Source organism: Oryctolagus cuniculus, chromosome 4 (genome assembly GCF_964237555.1).
Source record: "Oryctolagus cuniculus chromosome 4, mOryCun1.1, whole genome shotgun sequence".
In the NCBI taxonomy this organism is placed as follows: Eukaryota; Metazoa; Chordata; class Mammalia; order Lagomorpha; family Leporidae; genus Oryctolagus; species Oryctolagus cuniculus.
In genome coordinates this window covers 131,456,623-131,482,360 of record NC_091435.1, presented here as the reverse complement: position 1 = coordinate 131,482,360, position 25,738 = coordinate 131,456,623, and the positions used below count along the sequence as shown (strand labels likewise).

Here is a 25,738-nt window from a genome sequence, read left to right as displayed (position 1 = left end):
CCTGTATTTTGTATTACAAGCCTTGGCATATTAATCAGTTGTTTTAATTCTTCTGATAATTCCAACATTCCTGCCATATCTAAGTCTGGTTTTGATTGTTGCTTTGTCTCTTCAAACTGTGGTTTTGCAGTTTTTATTAAAGTAAGATATTATGTACTGGATGAAAAGAACTATAATAAATAGGCTATTAGTGACATGGTAGTAGAATATCAGGGAAAAGGAAGTGTTCTGTAGTCTATTGACTATGTCTTGGTGTTTTAGAGAGCCTGTGGCTCCCTAGACTGTGAACTTCACCAGTACCTCTGTTTTTCCCCTCACCTTAGGTGAGCCTAGATGGAACTTTCCTTTCCTATGCAAAATGCTAGAGCTGATTGGAGTTGGGTATTTTTTTCCTTTTCCCCAAGTAACTTAGATTATAAAACCTCAGTAGAATATGATTTGGTAAAATAGTTTCTTTTGTGGGCAAGCCTTGCTCAGAAGAACTCTCATCCACCAAAGACCAAGGGGATTTTTCCTGGTAGAGCTTCAGGAGGCAAACTCAGAAAACTACCAAGTTCCCCTGGAGTTTTTAATTCGCAGACTTGATGACTTCTAAGTTCCTTATATGCCAGACTAGAAGAGTTCCCTTCTCCTCTTTCTCCTTTCCTAATTTTTTGCATTTTCTTAACTTTGTGGCACAATGAGATATTCATCTTATCTTTTTCCTGCCCAAGTCCTGGCATCAGCATTTATCTGAAGAGACTTGGTTTTTAAAAAACGGGAATAATAGGCCAGCACCGTGGCTCACTAGGCTAATCCTCCGCCTGCGGCGCAGGCACCCTGGGTTCTAGTCCTGGTCGGGGCACCAGATTCTGTCCCAGTTGTTCCTCTTCGAATACAGCTCTCTGCTGTGGCCCGGGAAGGCAGTGGAGGATGGCCCAGGTCCTTGGGCCCTGCACCCTCAGGGAAGACCAGGAGGAAGCACCTGGCTCCTGGCTTTGAATTGGCGCAGTGCTCCGGCTGCAACATGCTGGCCATAGCGGCCAGTTGGTGGGGTGAACCAATGGAAAAAGGAAGACCTTTCTCTCTGTCTCTGTCTCTCTCTCACTATCTAACTCTGCCTGTCAAAAAAAATAAAAATGGGAATAATATTAGTGTGCCAGCTCTGGTCATTGATACTAAGACATACCTGCTTCTAGGTCCTTTGTATAGGCAGGTTTAGGAAATATATGCATGTATATCATTATATAAAAATATACATACATATCTGTATATAACATGTAGGCATTCATACTTTATACACACACATATATATATATATACAGATGAATATTTTGAAAATAATACACCCACACTTATTTCCTGCTTAAGTTACTCAGGGTTTTCTTTTCTTTTCTTTTCTTTTCTTTTCTTTTCTTTTCTTTTTCTTTTTTTTTGACAGGCAGAGTGGACAGTGAGAGAGAGAGACAGAGAGAAAGGTCTTCCTTTGCTGTTGGTTCACCCTCCAATGGCCGCCGCGGCCGGTGCACTGCGGCTGGCGCACCTCGCTGATCCGAAGGCAGGAGCCAGGTACTTATCCTGGTCTCCCATGGGGTGCAGGGCCCAAGCACTTGGGCCATCCTCCACTGCACTCCCTGGCCACAGCAGAGAGCTGGCCTGGAAGAGGGGCAACCAGGACAGAATCCGGTGCCCCGACCGGGACTAGAACCCGGTGTGCCAGCGCCGCAAGGCGGAGGATTAGCCTATTGAGCCACGGCGCTGGCCTAAGATTCATTTTCAATTAACTTTGTAAACAGAAGACCAACTCTGTACTAAGTAAAGATTTCAACAATTCACACACACACACACACAAACTGTTTGAGAACTAGTTTTACAGTTAACACTCTCTCTCTTTTTTATTTGACAGGTAGAGTTAGTGAGAGAGTGAGACAGAGAGAAGGTCTTCCTTCCATTGGTTCACTCCCCAAATGGCCACTACAGCCAGCGCTGTGCTGATCTGAAGCCAGGAGCCAGGTGCTTCTCCCTGGTCTCCCATACGGGTGCAGGGGCCTTAGCACTTGGGTCATCCTCCACTGCCCTCCTGGGCCACAGCAGAGAGCTGGACTGGAAGAGGAGCAACCAGGACTAGAACCTGGTACCCATATGGGATGCTGGCACTGCAAGTGGAGGATTAACCAAGTGAGCCACGGTGCCAGCCCCATGTTAACTCTCAATACAACTCATTAAGGACAGATCCTGCTTGGGAAGTTGGTGCACAGTGACTCCTGTTTTGTTTTTTTTTTTTTCCCCCAGGCAGAGTTAGAGAGACAGAGAAAGAGTTCTAGACAGAGAGAGGGAGACAGAGAGAAAGGTCTTCCTTCTGTTGGTTCACTCCCCTAATGGCCGCTACAGCTGGCACTGCTCCAATCCAAAGCTAGGAGCCAGGTACTTCCTCCTGGTCTCCCACGCGGGTCCAGGGACCCAAGCACTTGGGCCATCCTCCACTTCCCTCCCGGGCCATAGCAGAGAGCTGGACTGGAAGATGAGCAATCGGGACTAGTACCCGGTGCCCCAACCGGGACTAGAACCCAGGGTGCCGGCACCGCAGGTGGAGGATTAGCCAAGTAAGCCGTGTCACCGACCTCCTGTTGTTAATTTAACAATTAACACTCTTTTGTATGATGTCAGTGACCAGACGAGGCTCTTGAAATGAGCTGCCTGGCCTATGGAAGCCTTTTGAGTCCACAAATTCTGTCCATATTTAGACAAGGCCATAAGCAAAGTGGAAGTTATCTCCTCCCATTAGAGAAAAGTACAACCTTCTTTGATGGCCACATCTATCTGCTGGGGTCTCACTCAAACAGAGATCCTTCATGTAGGACATTTTTTTTGCCACAAAGTCTTGACTTTCCATGCCTGAAATGCTCCTGTGGGCTTTTCAGCCAGACCAGGAAGCCTTAAGGGCTGATTCTGAGGTCAGAATGTTACTTAAAGCTATTGTCATTCTATGATTCTGCTGTGTAGACTGCTTCCCATGTTGGACATTCTCTCCTTTTTAATTCTGTCTATCATTATTACCAGGCACTTGATCCTATTTATAATGATCTCTTTAACACTTAATCCTTTCCATATGTTCACTTTAACACTTAATATGATCACTTTAACAATTAAGATGGCATTTTTATCACCAAGGTTAATGGGATTTGGAGTCCCGTAACAAGTTTTTAAACTGTACCCTTAGAAGAGCATAGGAATGTATGCAGAACTATACAGCTTTACAGTTACAAACTTCCTCCTCCCTCTCTTATTCCCACTATTTTTTCTGAGATCTATTTTCATTGACTTTCTATACATATGATTAACTCTATGTTAAGTAGAGTTCAACAAATAGTATGAAAAAAAAGAAAAAAAAAAAAGAAAATGAAGCTGTTCCTCAATAGTCAAGACAAGGCAGCTCAAGTCACTCCTCCTCGAAGTTTCCATTTCACTTCTACAGATTTCATTTTAGGTGCTCTATTAGTTCTCACAGTTCAGGGAGAACATATGGTATTTATCCTTTTGGGACTGGCTTTTTTCACTAAGTATGATGTTTTCCAGATTCATCCATTTTGTTACAAATGCTTGGGTTTCATTTTTTTTTTACTGCTGTGTAGTATTCCATAGTGTACATATCCCATAATTTCTTTATCCAGTCTTTGGTTGATGGGCATTTAGGTTGATTCCATGTCTTAGCTATTGTGAATTGAGCTGTAATAAACATGGAGGTGCAGATAACTCTTTTGCTTGCGGATTTCATTTCCCTTAAGTAAATCCCCAGGAGTGGGATGGCTGGGTCATATGATAAGTCTATATTCAGATTTTTGAGGTATCTCCATACTGTCTTCCATAGTGGCTTTACCAGTTTACATTCATACCAACAATGTATTAGGGTACCTTTTTCCCCACATCCTCACATTGTTGTTTGTTGATTTCTGGATGAAAGCCATTCTAACTGGGGTGAGGTGGAAACTTCATTGTGATTTTGAGCATTTCATTTTATAAGGCTTTTTGCTGTCTTGAGAGTTGGTTGGCATATTCAGCATTGAATTAGGATTATAAAATCTAAAGCCAGCTTTATTCCATCAGTCAGGTTCTATATAGAATTTCTCTAAATTATTTACAAATGTTTAGCTTTCTGCCATTATATCAATGTGATTAGGTCCTCTGCTGTGGATTAGTACTTGGAAGTAAAAATCAAGATTTCCTGACAATAATTGGTTTAGTTATTTAAAATATTTATTGAATACTTTTATCCAGTGTGTTCCAAGTCCTGTTGTAGATGCTGAGGAAACAGCAATAAAACACCTGCTTTTGTGGAGCTTAGAGTTTACAGATAAATGAGTAAAGCCACAGAATAATAAGTATAATGGAGAAAAATAAATGGTGAGGAACAGATGCTATTTTAGATAACAGGGAAGACTGATCTGAGAAAGGTATTTTTCAACAAAGCTCTAGAGACGTGGGAGAATCCACACTGGGGTTGGAGCAGTGGAGGGATAAAGGAGAATGTCACAGGAAGAAAAAGAGTAGGTAGAAAGGCCCTGAAACAACTGTGACTTTGACACAGAGTCAGAGAAGAGCAAAAGGACCTGTGGCTGGAGGTAGCAGTCTAGAGGGAACGTGGTCAGAGAAGAGATCAGAGAAGCAGATAGGGAGCCAGGTCATGCCTTGGTAAGGACTTGTTATTTTACTATGTGGTGGTAAAACTTGGGTGGAATAACTTGATCTGATTACTGTGGAAAACGACCCCTTCCACTGGTTAATCGAGAATAGACTAGAAATTGACAGTGACGCAGGAAGAGTCAGTGTAACAGGTTCCTGGTTAGAGCTAGAAGCTTCTTTGTTAAGCTTCTAAGTGTTTTGCAGCATTCATATATTTTGCAAATATATATTGGGAGCTTACTCTATACAAGGCATTGAACTAAAAATGAGGAATATAATGGTCAGGAGAACACATGGTCCTTTTCCTCCTAGAGCTAAGAACCAATAACCAGAGTTCTATCCAATCAGTGCTGGTTGGTGCTTGTTCTGTGTTGAACAGTTTCAAGGGAAAACTATTGTGAATTTACTCTTTTTTAAAATTTTTTAATTTTCAATTTTTTTGTGAATTTACTCTTAAAAAAAGTTAGAAAAATTAATATTGCTTAGTTCCTTGAAGGAAAACTTTTCAAAATGGCCTCAGAGCAGTGAAGTAATGAGGATCCGAGTTGGGTAAGGAGTTATTGCCATGGCTTTGTCTCCTAAGGGAAAAGTGCATTTCTGAGTTACTTTTGAATCATTTATTACTTCATGTCCAGACAGAAATCCCAGGATTCACACTGGAATAGTTTTGACTAAAGAGGATTGAGAGTTGGTCCTCTAGGTTGTTTGTATCATGGCACTCTCGACCTTTATCATTTGCCTGGAGCTCTAACTGCTGAGGAGAAACATAGTCTACCTCAGCTCCTTTATAACTGCAGAAGTTAGTGTAATTTATATCAAATGGGTTAACTGAGTTTGAATTGCATTGGGATGGGCTTTGCATCCAATCAAAATTTGATATTTCTCCAGTTTAGGTCTTGGAAGCATATAATAATATACCTATTACATAATACAAAAGCTAACAGCATACTTTGCATGTATAATGGCAGTTGATTCTCAGAGGGGCCAATTAGGAAAGCATGTGTATTGTCATGTCCATTTTATAGGTAACATAAATGAGACCCAGAAAGGCCATGTAAGTTATCTTGAGGGCACATAGCCACATAGAGGTAAGTGGCAGTACTGCAATTTAAATTCCTAATCCCAAATACAACTATACTCATAAATACTTCTCTGCCCTGTCTTCCCTCCCTTCTTTTATCTTTCCCCCACTTCCCCTCTTGTCCTTCTACCTCCTTAACTCACTATATCAAAAAGAAAACATTTTTGAGATGTACTAATTTCTTCAAAGTTTAAGTCTAGTAGCAGTATATGAGAATAGTCATTTCATCATAGTCTGCATTAATAAGGTAAAGTGTCCCATTTATGTTTCTCCCTCTGTAACCTGTTAGGTCTTTTGCTTACATATCTGTTGGGATCTTTGTGTTTTGTTATCAATTTGTATGTACTGTTTAGAAGGGAATTTTATGTATGACTTATCATAGTCCCCTTTGCTACATTGAGTTATACTAAATATTAGACGAATCCAGTCAGCAGACTAAAGTAATGTAGAAGCAGTCTCCATTATGTAAAATAACAGGCCTGATGCCACAAGTACACCTGAAGCTAAGCAAGTTTTTTAATTAATTTTCTTCATATGAAGGAAAAGAAAAAAAAATACTAGATTAGAACACAGTAGTACTTTAGGATACACATAAATTTATACTTGTTGAAGTCAACTCTAGAAGAGTGTTGTACACCCTGATCTCCTGGTGACCTGAAAAGGAATGAAAAAAAAAAAAAAGGAGACTGAAACTTTTCTGTACATAATACAAGGAAATACATTTTAAGTACTTGAAGTCTGGCACCATATTTACCATTCTACAATCCATTAACTCTGATATTTCTTTTCAGGATGATGAAAAATCTTTTAATGTGTTTGTTTCTCTGTTCAGAAAGATCTTGAGTATACTTGTAGTTTATCCATATGGTTAATGCAATTAAGTTAAGACCAATAAAGAATATTTTAAAAAATATTTATTCATTTATTTGAAAGGCAGAGTTACAGAGACACAGAGGATAGAGAGATCTTCCATCCACTGTTTCATTCTCCAAATGGCCCAAAACCAGCGCCAACAACCAGGGATACAGGCCAAAGCCAGGAGCCAGGAGCTTCTTCTGAGTCTCCCAAGAACTTCGGCCAACCTCTGCTGCTTTCTCATACACATTAGCAGAGAACTGGGTTGAAAAGTGGAGCAGCCAGAACATGAACCATTGCAGGCCCTGGATTAATTTAGATACAATGAAACCAGAAACCCTAAGCACATGTACCAGGAGACAATACAGCTTAAAGGGGAAGACCATGCACAGGCTTTGGAATCTGACAGTCGTGAGTCAGACTTCTGGATCCTCCGTTTATTGCCTGTGTGACTTTTTTTTAAAGATTCATTTATTTTAAAGGCACAGTTACAGAGAGAGGAGAGAGAGAGAGATCTTTCATCTGCTAGTTCACTCTCCAAATGTCTGCAATGGCCAGGGCTGGAGTAGGCTTAAGCGAAGAGCCAGTAGTTTCTTCCAGGCCTCCCACATGTGTGGCAGGGGCCCCAACAGTTGGACCATCTTCCCCTGCTTTCTCAGGCCATTAGCAGGGAGCTGGATCGGAAGTGGAGCAGCCCAGACTTAAACGGGCACCCATGTGGCATCACAGGTGGTGGGTTAACCCAGTGGACCACAATACCTGCCTAAGTTTCCTAACCTCTCCATACATCCATTCACATGTAAATATGACTAATAGTGGATACTTCACGACATGGAAGGGACTCAAATCAATATGTAACAAATGCGTATGAAAGTTCCTGCCACATAGCAAGAGCTCAGAAAATGATAGCAATCATTATAAAAAGAAAACAACTCTAAAGAAACAAATCATAAAATACTGTCATCAAAATTCAGTCATTAAACAGTTTTGAGTAAAAAAGAAAAAGATTGCCAAAATCATGAAGCATTTGGATAATAATGTGACTTTATAAACATAACACTTGGAATTTCTTTTCAGGAACAATAAGTGATCTACTTTATTTTTGTTTTAGAATTTTTTTGTTATCATGACATTTGGCATCTAAAGTAAAAGAAAGGTATATTTGTTATACATGTTCTGATATCTTGTAAAGATTTTGACAAAGTATTGCATAGATGTTAGAAATATCCATTTAGTTATTACAGTTTTCTCACTATTGCATACAATTGAAAACATGAAGGTAAAAGTATATGCAGGAACACTTCTGCAGGTTTTTATCACTCCATGGAATCATTATCCCACACCATGGAAGTTTTGAAGGAACTCTTGTAGGCTTAAAATGTAGTAGAGATGTTAGGGGTAACTGTCTATCAAGCCATCACCCCTAATTGCATCTCCCCCAAAAACAGAAGAGAAAAACTACTTTAACAATTGACTGTTTCATTCCCTTCAGAAGTCTTTCTATTTTGGATATACTTGCCAGTCAACTAAAAAGAACTTAGCATTTGGAAATAGCTTCCATTGGCAGAGCCTATAATCAAATGCACAGAAACTTCAAGAAGTAGCAACTTGAAACTTGTAGAAATACAGTGTTTGTGCTTCAAGAAGGTTTATGGAAAAATGGAATTAAAAGGTAAATTTATTTTGGTACAAAAAATTTTTTTAGGGGCCAGGTCTGTGGCACAGTGAGCCAAGTTGCTGCCTTCAGTGCCAGCATCCTGTATCGAAGCACCAGTTCAAGTCCTGGCTGCTCCATTTCTGCTCCAGTTCTGGGCTGATATGTCTGGGAAAGCACTGGAGGATGGTCCAAGTACTTGTTCTGCTGCCACCTATGGGGGAGATCGAGCTGAAGCTCCAGGCTTCTAGCTTCGACCTGGACCAGCCCTGGCCTTTGCCACCATCTAGGGAGCAAAAAAGCAGATGAAAGATACCTCTCTCTCTCTCTCTCTCCCTTTCCCACCCTCTCTGACACTCTTCTCTTAAGATAAAAATAAATAAATCTTTTAAAAAGTTGTTTTGAAATCTATGCAGTTTTTTTCATAGTGCATGGAAAATATGAACTTCCTGGGTTCTAACATATAAATGATAAAAAATGACTTTTATAGCTGATATTTTAAGGCATTCTTCTTTATAGCTTATTTAGATTTTCAAAGTAATACATAGGGAAAAATTTTATTACAAAGATTAGAAAAAAGAAAATGTATTTTATAGATTACATAATATAGAGCAATGCTTAATTTTTATAATCTTTAGTTATTAAAAAATGCTAAGATATTTACAACTGCATTTAACTGCCTTTAATCTTACCTTGAAAATAGGTAGTACTTCCTTTGCCCAGAGCTTAAAAATAATCAAAGAATTCTCTAACAAATTTGGCCTTAAAAATATTTTATCCTGTTGCCTTTTGTTCAGATTTCTTGGGACTGGTATGGAGGAGGGGATAATAGAAGATAAGGTTTTTTTAATTTTTATTTGCTAGAGAAAGCGCTGTTGTTTTCCTTACCAGCTGATAAGGAGATTAAGTAGCCACTTTCTCAACAAGGAAAGTAGTTTTGGCCTTGAAGCCTGTGAATGCAGTGATATATATCATCCCTGGGCAGATTTATAATGCACATTTGAAGTCATTCCCTTCTTGTGAAATCTGTATTTAGCCCTGCATGTTCAATACGTTTTATCTTTTACTTTGAGGAAACTTACTCTTAGTTGATTTAATGTGTGGACTAACTTGTTATGAAATTAAACTTGTAAGTTTTGCATCACCATGTCTGCACTGACTAGATTATTTCAGATTAGCTCAGTTTTGAGTTGTCTTTAGAAATGATGATTCCTCTATGGGTCCAGATGTTTTTGTGATCTCCTGACCAAACGCAAATCCCCACTTCACTTTCATACTTATTTGAAGACTGGTAGAAGGCCAGTGAAGTTCAGGCATGAATGCAGGGTACACTAACATGAGATGAGGTGGAAGGAGGCAGGGGTCAGATCATGAACAGCTCTACGAAGGCCATCAGGAGCTCGAGTTTTATTCATAGTGAAATGGAGAGCTGTTAAATGGAAATGACATGATTTGATACCTGTTTTGAAATGATCACCCTGGTTGCTAATGAGGAAAATGCCATTAAGCATAAATAGATGGGAGACCAGAGAGGAGGCTATTATGGTGATACAGACTATGGACTATAATTGAGGAGACAGAAGAGGATAGATTCAGTACACATTTTGAAGATAAAAGTCGATAGGACTTGGTGACAGATTGAATATAGGCCCTAAGGGAGGAGTGGGGAACCTTTTTTTTCTGCCAAGGGCCATTTGAATATTTATAACATTTGCAGGCCATACAAAATGACCAACTTAAACATTAGCCTGCTATGGATTTATTGAACTTCAAGTCCTGCCTGCAGTTGCCTTGGCAGGGCTGGACCAAGTGATCATTTCACAAGGCTCATACAGCCCATGGGCTAGGCGTTCCCAGCCTGTACCAAGGGAGAGACATCAAGGATATGCCCAGGCCTGTAGTGCCTGCCTGCGTCTTTGGGGATTTTTTTTTTTTTAAGATTTTTATTTATTTATTTGAAAGAGTTACACAGAGAGAGGAGAGGCAGAGAGAGAGAGAGAGAGAGAGAGAGAGAGAGAGAAGTCTTCCATCCGATGGTTCACTCCCCAATTGGCCACAACGGCCAGAGCTGCACCGATCTGGAGCCAGGAGCTTCTTCCAGGTCTCCCACGCAGGTGCAGGGGCCCAAAGACTTGGGCCATCTTCTACTGCTTTCCCAGGCCATGCAGAGAGCTGGATTGGAAGTGGAGCAGCCAGCTCTTGAACTGGTGCCCATATGGGATGCCGGCACTTCACGCCAGGGCTTTAACCTGCTGCACCACAGCGCTGGCCCCTGGGGATTTCTACTGTGATGGGTCAATGTTTTTGCTGTACCTGATGAGCTAAGATTTAGGGCCTGAAATGGAGGAACAGGTTTAGAGGGGAAAATCAAAGTTCTGTCCACTTGTATGACATAAGATTCCCAGATGAGACTATAGAAGTACCCTTATGAAAGTGTTCTGAAACTTTTTTCAAATCATAATGCTGGGACAGACATTTGGGCTAGTGGTTAAGACTCTAGTTGCTCCAGCTCCTGATCCAGCTTCCTGCTAATTGAGCCCCTCAGAATTGCAGTGATGAATCAAGTAATTGGGTTCCTGCCATCCATGTGAGAGATCTGGATTTAGTTCCTGGCTCCGGACTTCAGCCCAGCCTAGCCCTGGCTACTGAAGGAATCTGGGGAGTGAGCCAAGGGCTAGGAGCTCTCAGACTGCCTCTCAAATAGAATAAAATGTTTAATCAATTTTATTGCAATTGGGGTGTTTTAAGATTTATTTATTTATTTGAAAGACAGAGTAAGAGCGAGAGGGAGAGACAAAGAGAGAGAGATCTTTCATCCGCAGGTTCACTCCCCAAATTGCCACAATGGCTGGGGCTGGATCAGGTATGAGCCAGGAGCTTTATCAGGGTCTCCCATGTGGGTAGCAGGGGCCAAAGTACTTGGGCCATCTTCCTGCTGCTTTTCCAGATGCATTAGCAGAGAGCTAGATCAGAAGTGGCGCATCCTGGACTTGAACCAGTGCTCATATAGGATGCTGGCATGGCAGGCAGTGCCTTAAGCCGCTGTGCCACATGCTAGCCCCATAATTTTTTTTAAAATGCCAAAACCCACGTGGGAGACCTGGAAGAAGCTCCTGGCTCCTGGCTTCAGATCGGTGCAGCTCTGGCCGTTGCGGCCAACTAGGGAGTGAACCAGTGGATGGAAGACCTCTCTCCCTCTTCCTCTCCCTCTCTCTCCTTCTCTCTCTGTGTAACTCTTTCAAATAAATAAATCAATCTTAAAAAAAAAAACAAAAAACAAAAAAAAAAAGACTGCCAGTTCCTTTAAAAACTATTTAAATTCCAAGAGGTATAAATTAAACTTCTGTGATTATAAAGGTGATAAATTCAATTGTAAAGTAATTAAAAAGGCAATGATATTAAAAATAAACCACTTATTGAATACCTATGTGCATAGTTATTTGCTCATATTCTCTCATTTCATCCTCACAATCCTACAAGGTAGGTAACTTTTTACAGGTAAAGAACGGCATGTTCAAAGGCTAAGCAACTTACCAAGCACCACAGAAATGCTGAAGAATTGAAGCTTGCTGTTCTGTTTTTATTCACTAATGTATTAAAAACATTTGAGTATATTGTGATATGTTGTTTTTTAAAGGAGACTTTGAGAAATCTGAATATTTTAATTTTGTTCTTCAGCATAAATATTTCAAAACTGGCATTTGAATACACATATAAAATACTAATAAAATTGTGATTCTATTGCAATCTTTTACAAAGAAAATGAAGATAACCATAGTTGACATCCATTTTAATTGCCTATAGTAAAAAATTAAACTAAAACTTCAGGCCATTGACTTGAACAGCTTATTGACTCTGACAGAAAACAAACAGAAGACATCATTTAAAGGTAAATAAATCAAAAGGCATTTAAAATAAATGACTGAAGACCTAACTTGAAATTTGAAAAGTTAAAAATTCTTCGCTACATATTTGAATTGATTTACCATTTTCTATTACAGGAGATGAGTATGATGTATGTGCTATTTGTTTAGATGAATATGAAGATGGAGACAAGCTCAGAATCCTCCCCTGTTCCCACGGTATGAATAATTACATACTGCTTTGAATTTACAAATAGACTGATTTATAGTTAGCCTGGATATTGCAGGGGAAGAGCCAAAAAATTATTAACCCACCATAATCCAGCCTCTGTACTAATTAGTGGTCTCATTAGAGGAGGAAGACACATTATATACAGTTACAGACTTCTCTCCTCCTGTTCCTACATGCATATGAATCAGAACACTGAATAAATATGGTAAATGATTAAATATGTTCTCAGCCACAGCATACTAACTGAAGATATCTCTTTTCTATCAACAGCTTATCACTGCAAATGTGTAGACCCTTGGCTAACTAAAACCAAAAAAACCTGTCCAGTCTGCAAGCAAAAAGTTGTTCCTTCTCAAGGTGATTCAGACTCTGACACAGACAGTAGTCAAGAAGAAAATGAAGTGTCAGAACATACCCCTTTACTGAGACCATTAGCTGCCGTCAGTGCCCAGTCATTTGGGGCTTTGTCAGAATCTCGCTCACATCAGAACATGACAGAATCTTCAGACTATGAGGAAGATGACAACGAAGATACCGAGAGTAGTGATGCAGAAAATGAGATTAATGAACATAGTGTTGTGGTCCAGTTGCAGCCTAATGGTGAATGGGATTACAACATAGCAAATACTGTTTGATCTTTAGGGGATGACTGGTTTATTTCCCTTTAAAATGTTTATTTGGATATATAATTTCATTTTTTGCTCCCTTCAGAGATCTCGTAGAAGTAACTTATTTTTTAGTATTCTAGTTTAATCAGATTACTGAAACAGACTTTCTGATCTAGTAGTTACCTTCAGGAATATACTTCCATTTCATTGATAAGTAATAACAGATTGGTGCTGTGACTCAAGCATCAAATCCAGCTCTTTTGGGATGAAAGATAGCCAAAACACTTAAAAAAAAAAAACACCTTCAATATAGCTTACAATTAAGACATAGATCAAAGTATGGAAATTTTGTTTTACACATGAGGTCAGTGCTGTAGCCAATAGCAAATACTAAGCCAGTTCCCACCTCCATCAAGTTACCCAGAATTACTGAATTGGAGTATGTTCCGGTGTTCCTCCAAATTACCATCCTTAGTGTGAGGCAACAAAGTATTTTAGCATTTTGCTTCCTATCATTAGCACCCCCAAAGAAACTCAAAGCTGTCTTTTTTCCTTCCTATTTCCTTGTAGTCTTGTCCTGATAGGAAAGGGCTGTAGTAGTGATTTCAAAAGCTTTTTATTTTTTAAAGGTTTTGAATACTATAGTGTTATATATAAATTTGATTCAGCCGTTAATGTAATGTCTCTGGACTTTACTCACTGAATTTCAGTATCCTTAAGAATTTTTTGTGTGTGTGATCAAAGCAAAAGAAAATGCTGCATAAAATACCAAACTTTAGCAACTGTTAATACTCAGATCATATACCTCTTAATAAAGAGCATCTTATGCTAGCTAGCCCTGCTAAACTACATTCACAGGAAACTGTTCAAGTATTGGATTTGAAAGTAAGTGCTTATGTTTAACAGAACTAATGATGTATTGAAACAATGTATTACGAATAGCTAAATTATATTATACATCATTGTAACTATAGAAAATACAGACATGTATAATCAACATGCTAAGAATTTTTATATGGCCTTGTATGAAGGGAGTTTGAATGTTAATAAACATGTTTTTCACTTTAAGAACCAGTGTTCTGCTATAGTATTACTTACCATATTAGCCTTCTTTATATGCATAATACTATGGAAGGATAATGATTTAGGTCAGATAAACACACATCACCTTAGAATTTTATACAAGATAACTGCTCACAATTAGGTTAATCCTCAAAAAAGCAAAGACTTTGTAACTCAAATCATTTCAAAAATAGTGTAACTTGTAATTTGTAACCCAAATCATTTCAAAAAGTGTAATTATGGTACCCTGTTGCAAATTATGGTATATCTTAAGACCTTTGTATATCCTTGTAAGAATAAAGTAGATAGGGGACTTCAAAAAGTTCATGGAAAATGAAATTAAAAGATGTTTATTTTGGTGCAAAATATTTTTGAAATATATGCACAGTATTTTTATGATGTACACGAACTTTTTGGAGACCTCTTTTGTACAGCTACATCTGTATTGACATGGGACACTGTTAATGAATAAAAGTATGTTATACAATAATATGAATATCAGGTATGAGCTTTCTGTTATAAAGAAAAGAAATAATTTAAAAACAAATGTAACACTATGAGGAGGAACTTTACTCTGAATTACTTTTAAAAATTTCTTATAATCATTAGAAAAAATACCCAGGTAGTTCCACTTTGGAAAATAAAAAGATTGAATTCAACATCTGTTGGGAAATACTTCATTATCCTTCCCTCCCTTGCTTAAAACACCAATCTGAGGAATGGGACATCAGTTTACTGTGGTAGTGACAGAGGCTGGAATTTGACTTAGTGTGCCCCTCATCTTTTTAAACCCGTTTGGTCATTTGTATACTTTATATAACCTAAGGGAGAGTCTAAGGACAAAACACAGTTCAGAGGCTGGTGTTGTGGCACAGCAGCATACACGGAATATACTTATCCCCTATCTATCAGAGGCGCCTCTTTCAAGGCCTGGCTTCTGCGCTTCCAATCTAGCTTCCTCCTATGGGCATCCTGGGAGGCAGCAGATGATGCCTCAAGTACTCAAGTTCCTGCCACCCACAAGGGAGACCCAGATAAAGCTCTAGGCTCTTGGCTTTGGCCTGGCCCAGCGCTGGCTGTTGAGGGCATTTGGGGAGTGAGCTAGCAGATGGAAATCTGCCTTTCAAGTGAAACGCAGAGCTCAGTGATGGACACACAAATGTGCAATAGCTTTAAAAATAATGAACCACAACCTCAAACAGGCTATTTTAAAGTAAAAGGTAAGTCACTGGTATACGCAGTTGTGTATTGATGTATAGTCTTCCATCAACTGTTCTGATCTGCATTGTGGCATACCTGGCATCGGTGTGAGTCCTGGCTGCTCCACTTCCAATCCAGCTCCCTGCTAATGCGCTGGGAAGGCAGTGGTTGATGATCCAGGCACTTGGGGCCCTACACCCTTGTAGACCAGGTGACGCTCCTGGCCCTGGCCTCGCCCAGCCCTGGCTGTTGTAGCCATTTGGGGAGTGTGAGAAGCACTCTTCCCCCACACTCCCCCACTTCCCTGTCTCTCCCTCTCTCTGTTAATGCCTTAAGGTGGACAGATAGATCTTAAAAAAAAAAAAAAAAAAAAAAAAAAAAAAAAAAAACCTGGTTCTTTTATTTTAGGCATTTTTCTATAGCAGAAATGTTTATTTAAATTCCAAAGTTACTTTTGGGTGTAATAAAATTTATAAAGTATCTTAATAGCACTGGCTAGGGTTCTTAGTATTTACTGGAAATCTTCAGTGGTTTCATAGTATAATTAACTCAGCTTCTTTGAGGAAAGTAAAATTTAAATCCAATTTCTACTCTTAAGAAAACCTTAAATTTATCATAAAATTACATTTTTTAAAATGTTAAAATCAAAAAAACACCAAAACTTTCCTGAGATAAATCTACCTTGCTACATACAGTGTATAAAATACATTTTCTGAAGGCAGTGTAACTATTTACTGAACACCTGTTTATATCTTCATACTATTTGGTGAGCATTTCCTTGTATCACTGAATAGTGATTTTTCCCCCCTATGGACATAAAATTACTTATTCAGCCCTATGCCTTAAAGTTTTCCAAGACTAGTTATTGTATGTAGTGCTGTGTGATGGATATTCTGGTAGAGAAATTTATATAATACCACTTCCTTATGTTTACAGAACTAAGTACAAAGCATGCATGTATTTCCTTAAGTGTTTTTCTACTGAAACTGTGGGGAAGGGGATAACAAGTTTCGTGATTTACATTATTACTGAAAAAGTCACCTTCTACCATCTTTTTTATTCTACCCACACAACACATAACACCCCTCTCTTCTTACAGGTTTATTAAGGATCTCACAATTTTGGCAATTGTTTTCTATAATTAATCATTCTAAGAGTTCTTTACAACTGATGTGTGAATGTACATTACTATAAAATCTCAAATCATCACAACCTAACCTAACTTCCAGATTTCCCTTTGCCCGACTTTTTGTCCTCAACAGATTTTTAAAGGTGAAGCTGATTTTACTACCAAAGTAGTCTCAAATCCCGTGTCTTCCATACTTTTACATCCCTATACAAATATTTAATCCAAAACAGAACTAATGTATAACTTGTCAAAGAAAAAAAACCTTGGGGTCAGCACCATAGGGCAGCAGGTTAAGTCTCTGCCTGTGATGCTGGCATCTCATAAGGGTGCCGATTCGAGACTCCCACCGACTGCTCCACTTCCCGTCCAGCTGGGAAAGCAGCGAAGATGGCGAGGTGCTCGGGCCCCTGCCATGCATGCGGGGAGACCTAGAAGCAGCTTCAGGCTCCTGGCTTCAGCCTGCCCTAGTCCCAGTAATTACAGCCATTTGGGCAGTGAATCAGCAGATGGAAGATTCTGTCTCCTCTCTGTGTAACTCTGCTTTTGAAATAAATAATAAAAAATCTTTAAAAAAATTTGTTATGCACAGTATATATGAGTACTTTAAATCCAAAAAAGCTTGTGGAAAGTGGGATTAGAAATTTGTATTTTGGTGGCAAAAATTTTTGAAATCCAGGCATCCATGTAAAAGGATCAATTCCTATTCCCTAACCCACTTTTTCTCGAAGAATAGTATACAGACCACTTAAAATCAAACTAAGGCTGTTTCTAAAAAGTAACACCTAGCCTTTCATAATCCCTATTTCCAGGCAGAATCCCAAATTCCAGAGTCTGCACTGTAAGCAGCTGCCCAGGTTAACTCAGCCCGACCAGCTTTAGAACACCTAGTGCTCTTTCTGCCTGCGAGTTCACAGCAGTGATGAGTTAGCCCACATATTCCTGAATTTACAGATTTACTGCATTTTACCACCACCTGGGAACTTACGACCCTTGGGAGTAAATCACTGTGTAACCACAGGTCAACACGTCACTGCAACAGCCAGAAAATGCAAAAGCGTCCCAATACTCTGAAATGCTGAAACGTGTCGTCTGCTCCTCTGTGGGAGAGTCCCAGCTGACTGACATCAGCCTGCCAGCACAGCCTCTGAATCTAAGGTCACAGGAGAGCTCAATACAGAAGAGCCCACAACACTGCAGAGCTTTCCTGGTGCCAGCCCCGACTGCTTATCAGACTTCACACCGACAGGCAGCAACACGAGGAGGATAGTTACTTCCTTGCAGGGAAGAGTTTCCTCACATAAGCCTAAGAGGAGCCTGAAATGACCAGAAGCCATCTTGAACAGACCACAGCCCATTCACAAGAAATTCTGAGAGACCGTATTTGGCCTAGTGGTCAAGGTGCCTGTGCCCCCAACTCGAGTACCTTGGTTCAATTCCTGGCTCTGGCTAATGCAGATCCCAGCAGACAGCAGTGATGGCCCAAGTAACTGAGTTCCTGCCCCCCAGGTAGGAGACCTGGATTGCATTGCTGGCTCCAGCTTCTGGCCTGGCCCAGTCCCAGCTGTTGCGGGAATTTAGGGAGTGCACCAACAGATGGGAGCCCTCTGTGAATTTTACGCTTGCAGCAGACCTTGGTGTATTCTCTACTAATCAACAGTCACAGTAAGTCAGCGATTTACATAAACAACAGGAGTCTAAAGTATTTGGTTGGAATAAATTTATTTCATCTGTCTGTAAACAAGGTGTTTTAATAGTTATGGCATTTTTTTAAATGCATATTAAATCAGATGAGTTAGACTGTATCCCAGATGTAACAAAGTGCAGGGAAAGAAATGGACAAATCAGCAACAAGATTTGTTTTTAAATCTGTACATTATCCACAAGGCCCAAACAATAGAAGCAAATACTAGAATGTCCCTAAAGTAGTGCCATTCGAAAGAAACCCTTAATAGGTCAGTTAAAATCCATCTCACAACAGCAACAGTTCATTTTAACAATAGTATGGCACGGAATACATATGGAAAAAATTCATCACAAGACAGCCAAGTCCACAATAATGCAACTTCATATAAAAACTCAAGCTGCAAATAAAAATTGGTCCTATGAAGAACAAACTGGACACACTCCAGATGGTTATGTTGGGATATCTAATGTCCATAATGGCAGCCTTTTACAATTTTACTAAAGAGTAGAAGCTGGTGTGCAAAGAAAAAGGAACAAACATCTGAGCTACTGCAGTGATGGAATGTCCCCGGGGATTCATCAGTCTAGTACGGTCATGGGAGGAAGTGCCTTTTGCTCTTGGTTTGTAGTTGCACTCTTTACACATCCTATAGACATTATGAAAAAAGGTTTGTCTCTACTCAAGTGCAACAACAATACGAAAAGCAAACTCCTGCAGCTCTCAATAGCTCGTCAACAAAAGGGGTATTAATTGGGTAAATTAACCAGGCACTGCATGAAAGAAGATGGACTCAAACCAAGTACCTCATGTGCGAAGGAGTGGGTAGGAAGAGAGGACTGAAGGAAAGATGCATGCACGTTTTCCTCCCAACCATGCGCTATGAAAGGAAGACTACGTGAGCCAAGTAAACGCTCAAAGTGCTGCAAAACACTCATCAAGTTAGATTGTACAACCGGCACCTTGCTTAATGTTAACTTATTTTAGTAATCAATATCCCATTAATTGCTAAGACAATGTAATGCCCAACTTGGCATGCCCCCTCCCCCCAATTTCAAGGTATCATGCAAATCATTATTGTGCTGCAATTATGTTGCCAGGTGAGGGCTGGTTACATACAGTGGTTAACATACAAGTGATCCATTGGGCAAACAGGAATATGACTTTAGAAAATAGGTAAAGAAAAGTTAGCTACCATCTAGAGTCTGGTAGCACTGTGACCATATTTGGGGTGGTGATGAAGACAGCTGCTAGGTAGATGGGGAGAGGCTGCTTACACATCAGACCTCCTCAGGTATAAAGCGAGTTCATATGCTTTCTTGTTAAGTGTGCCTCCGTGGACACCTTCCTTTCCCATGACTATAACCAATGCTGGAGTACACAAGGAAACAAAACAAAAGTGAACAGAATTATTTAAGGGGGGGAGGGCAGAAAGAAAGACACCTTTCCCCACCAACAGAGGGATACAAAGGAGACACAGGTTCATACCCCATCACCCTGCATTGCTAATAAAATTTCCAGAATTAAGACTTAAGCTTACAGCTAGGAAAGTTTAAGAGCAATTTTCCCCTAATACTTAACAGTCTGCCTAGCAGCTAGAACCCAGAGTCTCTCAAGTATTTTGCCATTGAGTATGCCTTCTTATTCAATCCGCCTCCATGGACCCCTTCTTTTCCCATTACAAAGACCAAGACTGAAAGAGAAAGAAGAAAAGTGTTTCAAAAGTAGTGTTAATCAAGAAAGTCACATAAGTTTTAGCAGACAGAACCCCGATTAATAAGTTAACATTAAGTTAGTTTTCCATAAACTGTCGAGCACTGAAGTCAATTAGGTCTCCAAAGTGGAGAGCTTTCAACAAGTAATATACTAAAGACACAACACAGCAGCTGTGAATGCTCTGTAAGCCCAACTGTGCCACAACAAGTTCTACACAAGTGTCCTCACATAGCTAGGGGAAAAAAGTGCCCATTTATCTTCCATTTTAGGACAAAAAAATTCTAGCCACTAGAACGAATATATATATATTACTTGGTCCAAAAATATATAAATTAGCTATAAAAAATAGCTAATTATTACATATTCTCCCCTGATTTAACATGTTTGGTAAATACAAACTATTAAGTCTTACCAGTGAGGCTAAATGTATCTATTACTTCCAGAGGAAACCAAGATCACATTTTAAACAGCATTTTATGTGTCACTCAGAAAAGATCAAATTAAAATAGTGTTAGCCTTGTGCTTGTTAATAGTATCTCCACTCTGCTAGCCTTGTTTTTAATTGGGTTCTGCCATTCCCAAACAGGCTTACTATTTCTAATAACAGGTTTTTCTATGATGCAAATTCAAAGTTCTATCTGTAACATACACACACAGGTATGTGTCATTTTCTATTCACTGCCACTAGATGTCAGTAGTGCTCCATAGTATAATAACATTCTGGTTTCACATCATGTGGCTAATGCTTCTTCTTTAGCATATTTCTCTCTGAGAACAGCTAATGTTGAGAGATTGGTCTACTTTCAAAATCATCTACTTTTCTATAGATAAATACTCAGGAGCATCAAGTCACACCTGAACAAAGTAACCTGAAGGACCATCAGAGGAATTTGGTAGAACCCCAACATTAATTTTAGAGCTCACTGTGCTTCAAGTCCCTCAGCACGGGAAGCTGGTCTTCAACTCAGATGTTCCAAGTCCGCTATATGAGGCTACACAGAAGCCCTCCTTATATTCAAAATGCTTATCCAGGTTAACACATTTATGTACATTTGTAAATCAGCTAAAATTCATAATAAACCTCAATTTCAAAGTTTCTTTTGTAAAAGTAGCAATACTTAAGTGCAGTAAGAATTTTGGTAATGTTGACAAAAGTCCAAAGACGGGGGCCAGCACTGTGGTATAGTGGGTAAAGCTGCCACTGGGGGAATGAAATCCCAGCTGCTCCACTTAAAATCCAGCTCCCTGCTAATGTGCCTGGGAAAGCAGTGGAGGATGGCCCAAGTGCTCGGGTCCTTGCACCCACGTGGAAGGCCTGGAAGAAGCTCCTGGCTTCAGATTGGCCCAGCTCCAGCCGCTGCGGCCATCTGGGGAGTGAACCAGCGGATGGAAGATCCCTCTCTCCCCACCTTTCAAATAAATAAATAAATCTTAAAACAAAAAATAAGTCTCAAGACAGCAGAATTTTTGGACCAAGTATATAAACTAAACCTAATTTTCTACTTTTCAGACACATTTATGCTTTGAAAATATTTTAGTAAATGGGAAATTTTCTTCAACATGCTCGCCTGATTGCAATGTTTCTGATAGGAAAATGAACCACTGTTAACTTTTCTTTATGCTGAACAGTGAAATGATTAAAATGTAAGCAAGAAAAAAGGAGAGATAAGAAAGTCAAAGACTCAAAAACACTAAAATAATGAAATAACCTGAACGATTAACCGTGTGATACACCACAGGATTACCAGGCGACATGTACAGCAGTTTAAGAGACAACTCCTGATTTTGCATTCACAAAAGCTGAAAACGAAGAGTTGTGTTCTACTTTAGAATAAAGCCAGGACGCAAGAAGCTAACAGCTGCTGTGGAGTAGGTTTGTAAACCTAAGGCAGGGCTTCCCTTCAGTGCTGGGCAGTTCACAAAAACCACCTTAATAGCCATTATGGACTAACTTTACTCAAACTGTGAAAGCAACTGCTTACTAAGTTGTAATGTGGCATGCAACTCTAAGCCAAAAGAGTATCGCTTACCTCTGCCAGCTCTGCCCACAGCAACGTTGTACGTTGGCTCCCCACCTTGACTCTTTGTCCGGATGTCCATTGTGCAGTCCCCATCGACATATAGACTATCTCTGATCACTGAGCACTTCTTTGCGCCAAGAGTCAAGCCGTTGGTAAAGAAACCTTCTCGGTCTTTTCCTACAATCATATCTATTTCTCCTGGCTGCCCCAAAAGAAAAGAAAAAGGAAAAAAACCCATTAAGTTGTAGTTAAATCCGTTCAAGTCTCCACGTAAAGGGTCAGACTGTGCTCAGTTCACACTAGCACTACGAGAGGGCCACGTGGCACTAACGCGGAATCAAGAGTTGTCTCTTCCGCAAGATTACCCAGTCCCATGGACTACACGCTTTCTACCAGCTCATCTGCTTGCACAGTTCCCAGTGCGGTCAGTCTGTACAAAGAATCTCTCCAAGTGTCCGGCTGTTGACACTAGACAAACTACAAACCTGAGAGTTATTTATAAACCGTATCGAGTCAGGTGGTGCCTGAAGGTGTTTATGTCATGGTAAAGACTCGGCTAAAAACTCTTTCCTCAACAGCTTGTCTATCATATTTAGTCACATCGCAGTCATGTCACATCAAATTTAAAGTTGCCTGAAAGTCTCCCAAAATAAAGGCAGTGCTTGGCAGATCAGTTCACGTCCCTGCTGGGAAGAGCTGCCAATATCCCTCTGAGCGTCAACCCCTACACACCAGTGCATTTCCAAATTCGTATTTCCCTCCTGTTTTTCTAGCCACTACTTTTTTTTTTTCCTCCTAACTTCCCTTCCCCTCCCATCTCAGTAATCAGTTTTCTTTCTGGGCAAATGCAAAGCGGGTTCTGTCTACAGCACTGCAGCTGGCACCGGTAAAAGAACAGAGAAAATGGAGGGAGCTTGGGCAAGAAACTGAGGTAGCCAGCAGAACCGGAAAGGAGAAAGCGTGCATCCTAACATTCCATGAATAAGAAGGAAGGCGTCGCCCCCATCAGAACTGCAGAGTCATAGCAGGCCCCAGCCATTTCTAAGCACACTCCAGCAATCTTCCCAGCCAGACAGCGGGAACTCACACACAAAGACAAGAGGACTGCAGGGGAAAAAAAAAAGTTGATCATCAGATGCCAATTCTCCCTAAGAAATGTACTCCACTGCGGGTACCGAAGACCTTCCAGTGCTAAAATGAAGACCCCACTTCTACAGTTAGACCTCAAACCGTGTTAAGTAGCCAAGGACTAATTAATACTCCTAATAGGGGAGCGGAATTTTGGTATCTGATGGGAAGAGAGCTGGAGGCTGAGAGATTAAGGAAATGAGCTCGCATTTGATACAACTGTCACAATTTCAGAGGGAGCCTTGGGGAGACACAGGCGAAACAATAAGCAGTGCTCTAGGCTCAGTTTCAAATATTTCCGGAACATGTGGCAACCAAGTCAAAAGGATCAGTCAGGAGAAAAGCAGGCAGCGTGAGGCATAAATCTGCATCACTGAAGAGGGAGGGACTTGGAAAAGTCCAGGGGCCCCTCGCTCTTCAGATTACTGAGAGCCCATTAAAAGCACTCCCTTTTTAGAGCTATGTTGCGTAACGGGGGATAACGGTGTATCGATGAATCTCCATAGGCGGCGGAGAGAAATCAATGGCAGTTCGCCATCTTGGAGAATTAAAAAAAAAAAAAAACCTATAGAGCCAGTGCTGAAGTCGAGATTCACGAATCCACCTACGTGGTCCGCGTCCATTTCTCGCAAGCCCCAGAGGCCCAGACAGCGGCAAACCTACGCAAAGTCGCTTCGAGAATCCCGGGGGCCGGGCGGCCGCCGCCGCCACCGCCGCCTCCCACAGCCCCCGGCGCGGGCGGCGAGCGGGCGGGCGGCCCGGGCCCCCGGTGCACCCCCGCCGGGGCCCGACCCCCGCTTCCCACCCTAGGATGAGCGAAGCACAGCTCAGGGCTTGCAAGGGACCTAGAGAAAACGCACCGAGAAGAGAGGGGAAAGCCCCCTCCGGCCCACCCCGGCGGAGCGCGACCCCTCCCCCCACACGGGTGCCCAGGCGGCCGCCGCCCCCGCTGGTCAGCGCAGCCCCAGACAAGGGGGCGGCCCCGGGCCTCCGCCTCCCGCGCCGGCCACTTGCCGCATCCTCCGCGCCCGCCGCCCCGCACACCTGCCGGCTCGGCCCTCCAGTCCCGGCCCCTCGCTGCGGCGTCCACCCCAGGCCGGCCAGCCCCGGCTCGGGTGCGGGCACCGGGGTCCCGGCCGCCGCCGGTCCTCACCGTAATGCTCTGGAAGACGCCCCCAGCCGTGGCTGCCCAGACGTATTTGGCGTCGCAGTAGCCGACAATGGCGGCCTCCTGGCAGCAGCCATCGCACATCAGGTTATCCACGTAGCTCTGCCACCCGGCCATCTTCGAGCCCTTCGCACTGCAGCGGGGACGGCGAGCAGCAGCAGGCGCAGCGGCGGCGGCGGCGGCGGCGGGCGCGGGCGGCGGCGGGCGCGGGGGGAGGCGGGGCGGGGGCGGGGAGGAGGCGGCTCTGCGCAGGCACCGACCGCCCCCCTCCCCGAGGAGCTGCGGAGGGAGGACGCGGGGACGGCGGGGAGGGACGAGCCGCGGGGCGCGCCGACCCGGCCGCAGCCGCGGGGCCCACGAGCCGGCGGCGGGAGGCTGCGGAGCTGCTGTGGCGGCGGCTGTGGCGGCTGCCGCTCCTCACCGCGGCTCCCTCAGCTCTCCGCGGCCGCGGCGGGACGTGCGCGCGCGTGCGTGTGCGTGCGATCCTTCCGCGGCGCCCCGACACGGAGGGTCCCGGGCAGGCGCGGGAGGAGGAGAGAAGGGGGGAGGCTGGGGCGGGGGCGCGGAGGGATACCGCTCCGGGACAATCACGGCCGCCACGTGCGGCGGCGGCGGCGGCCGGCCGGCCGGGGAGCTGCTGGCCGCGGTGCCCAGGCTCGGGGGTCCGCAGCGGGGGCTTCTCCCGCGACGCAGCGGGCACCCCGGGGCAGCGGCGGCGGGGCGAGGGACCTCTCGGAGTCCCCGCGGCCGAGCGGCGTTGCGCGGCGCTCCGGCGCCCGGCGGCCCGGGATGCGGGTTTTTGAGCCTCGGTGTCGGGTTGCGGAGTTGCCCGGGAGACGGGATGCGGAGCGCTCGCTGCAGGCGGCGGCTGGCAGGGTCGCCCACGCCCCCTGTGAGGCGAGCTCCGCGGGCCCCTCTCCTCTGGAGCCCGCTCACCTCTCGGCCACCAAGGTTAGCCCAGCGGGCGCGCTCCTGCAATCAGAGCGGGCGCCCGGGCTCTCAGGAATGTTGCTGAGCTCTGCAGATCTTTCATTGTTGCCTCGTCTGGGTACCAGGGGCCTGGGATTCTGTGGATTCTCTGCGGGGAACAGCCCGCTTAGGGCTGTTAGTCGCTTGTGGGGCTGAAAGGCTCGTAAATTCCGAACAAAACGAATAAGAACGGTGTAACCTGTTTGTTAGCGAATGGGGAAGTTACCAATGGGGCGAAGAAACAGCTGAAAATACAAAGGATTGAACAGAACACCTCTGCTCTCTGAGGATGAAAAAGTCGGGACCCAGAGCTGGGAAAGGCTCGTACTGGGTGGACTTTGGTTGGAGACCAGCGGACCTTCTCGTGTCTGTAGTAACCTCTATGACTATACACGGAATTGGGAATGTCCCACATCGGGAACTTCAGTTTTTGGTTAACACAAGCACTCCGCCAGTTAAGGGAAAGAAAAAGGCGCCAGGACCTTGAACATCAGGCGTCCAACGTGACACCTACGGTGTAAGGTCAAAGTTTGTGGAATGGCAAAGATGGGAGTCAGTGTTGCTACACGAGCTAATTGGTCCTGAGGTTTCATGGTTTTTTTGCTGTTTGCTCTGAAATGTTCAGGGAAAAAACGACCGTAGGAGACCCACCTAGCCCTGCAAGTTAGGGACCTGTCAGGTCGACAGACAATACCTGTGTGGTACAAAACCT

The 25,738-nt window shown here is 42.7% G+C and overlaps 2 protein-coding genes across 19 annotated transcripts in view; one reads left to right on the top strand and one right to left on the bottom strand.

The window, feature by feature from the left end:
• Positions 1-14,504, top strand: part of RNF13 (ring finger protein 13) — a 198,807-nt gene extending 184,303 nt beyond the window's left edge. For all 14 annotated transcript variants that reach the window (XM_051818707.2, XM_008266322.4, XM_070072673.1 and 11 more), the window contains 2 exons: positions 12,251-12,331; positions 12,615-14,504. In XM_051818707.2, coding sequence (XP_051674667.1) covers positions 12,251-12,331; positions 12,615-12,979 — 446 coding nt within the window. In that variant the 3' untranslated portion in view covers positions 12,980-14,504. The remainder of the gene's footprint in view (positions 1-12,250; positions 12,332-12,614) is intronic.
• Positions 14,505-18,045: 3,541 nt separating this feature from the next.
• PFN2 (profilin 2) lies at positions 18,046-24,562 on the bottom strand. Of its 5 annotated transcripts, none has more exons than XR_011388142.1 (3): positions 23,934-24,301; positions 21,771-21,963; positions 18,046-18,673 (listed from the first exon to the last, which is right to left on the bottom strand). XR_011388142.1 is itself a non-coding variant. In XM_051818712.2 (3 exons), the coding sequence occupies exons 1-3, from the start codon at positions 24,172-24,174 to the stop codon at positions 19,620-19,622; spliced, it is 423 nt and encodes a 140-aa protein (XP_051674672.1). In that variant the 5' UTR covers positions 24,175-24,562; the 3' UTR covers positions 18,046-19,619. The 5 variants fall into 5 exon arrangements, 3 of the variants coding, with proteins under 3 accessions (XP_051674672.1, XP_069928777.1, XP_051674673.1); XR_011388141.1 differs by having other exon boundaries at positions 18,046-19,717; positions 23,934-24,294; XM_051818712.2 differs by having other exon boundaries at positions 18,046-19,717; positions 24,043-24,562.
• Between the last annotated feature and the right edge of the window lie 1,176 nt (positions 24,563-25,738).

Coding starts and splice junctions, on each gene's coding strand:
- PFN2 (XM_051818712.2), bottom strand. CDS start 24,174: ATGGCCGGGTGGCAGAGCTACGTGGATAACCTGATGTGCGATGGCTGC. Junction 21,964..24,042: donor GCGTCTTCCAGAGCATTACG/GTGAGGACCGGC, acceptor CTTTTGGGGCAG/CCAGGAGAAATAGATATGAT. Junction 19,718..21,770: donor TGTGGGCAGAGCTGGCAGAG/GTAAGCGATACT, acceptor TTTCTCTTTCAG/TCTTGGTCTTTGTAATGGGA.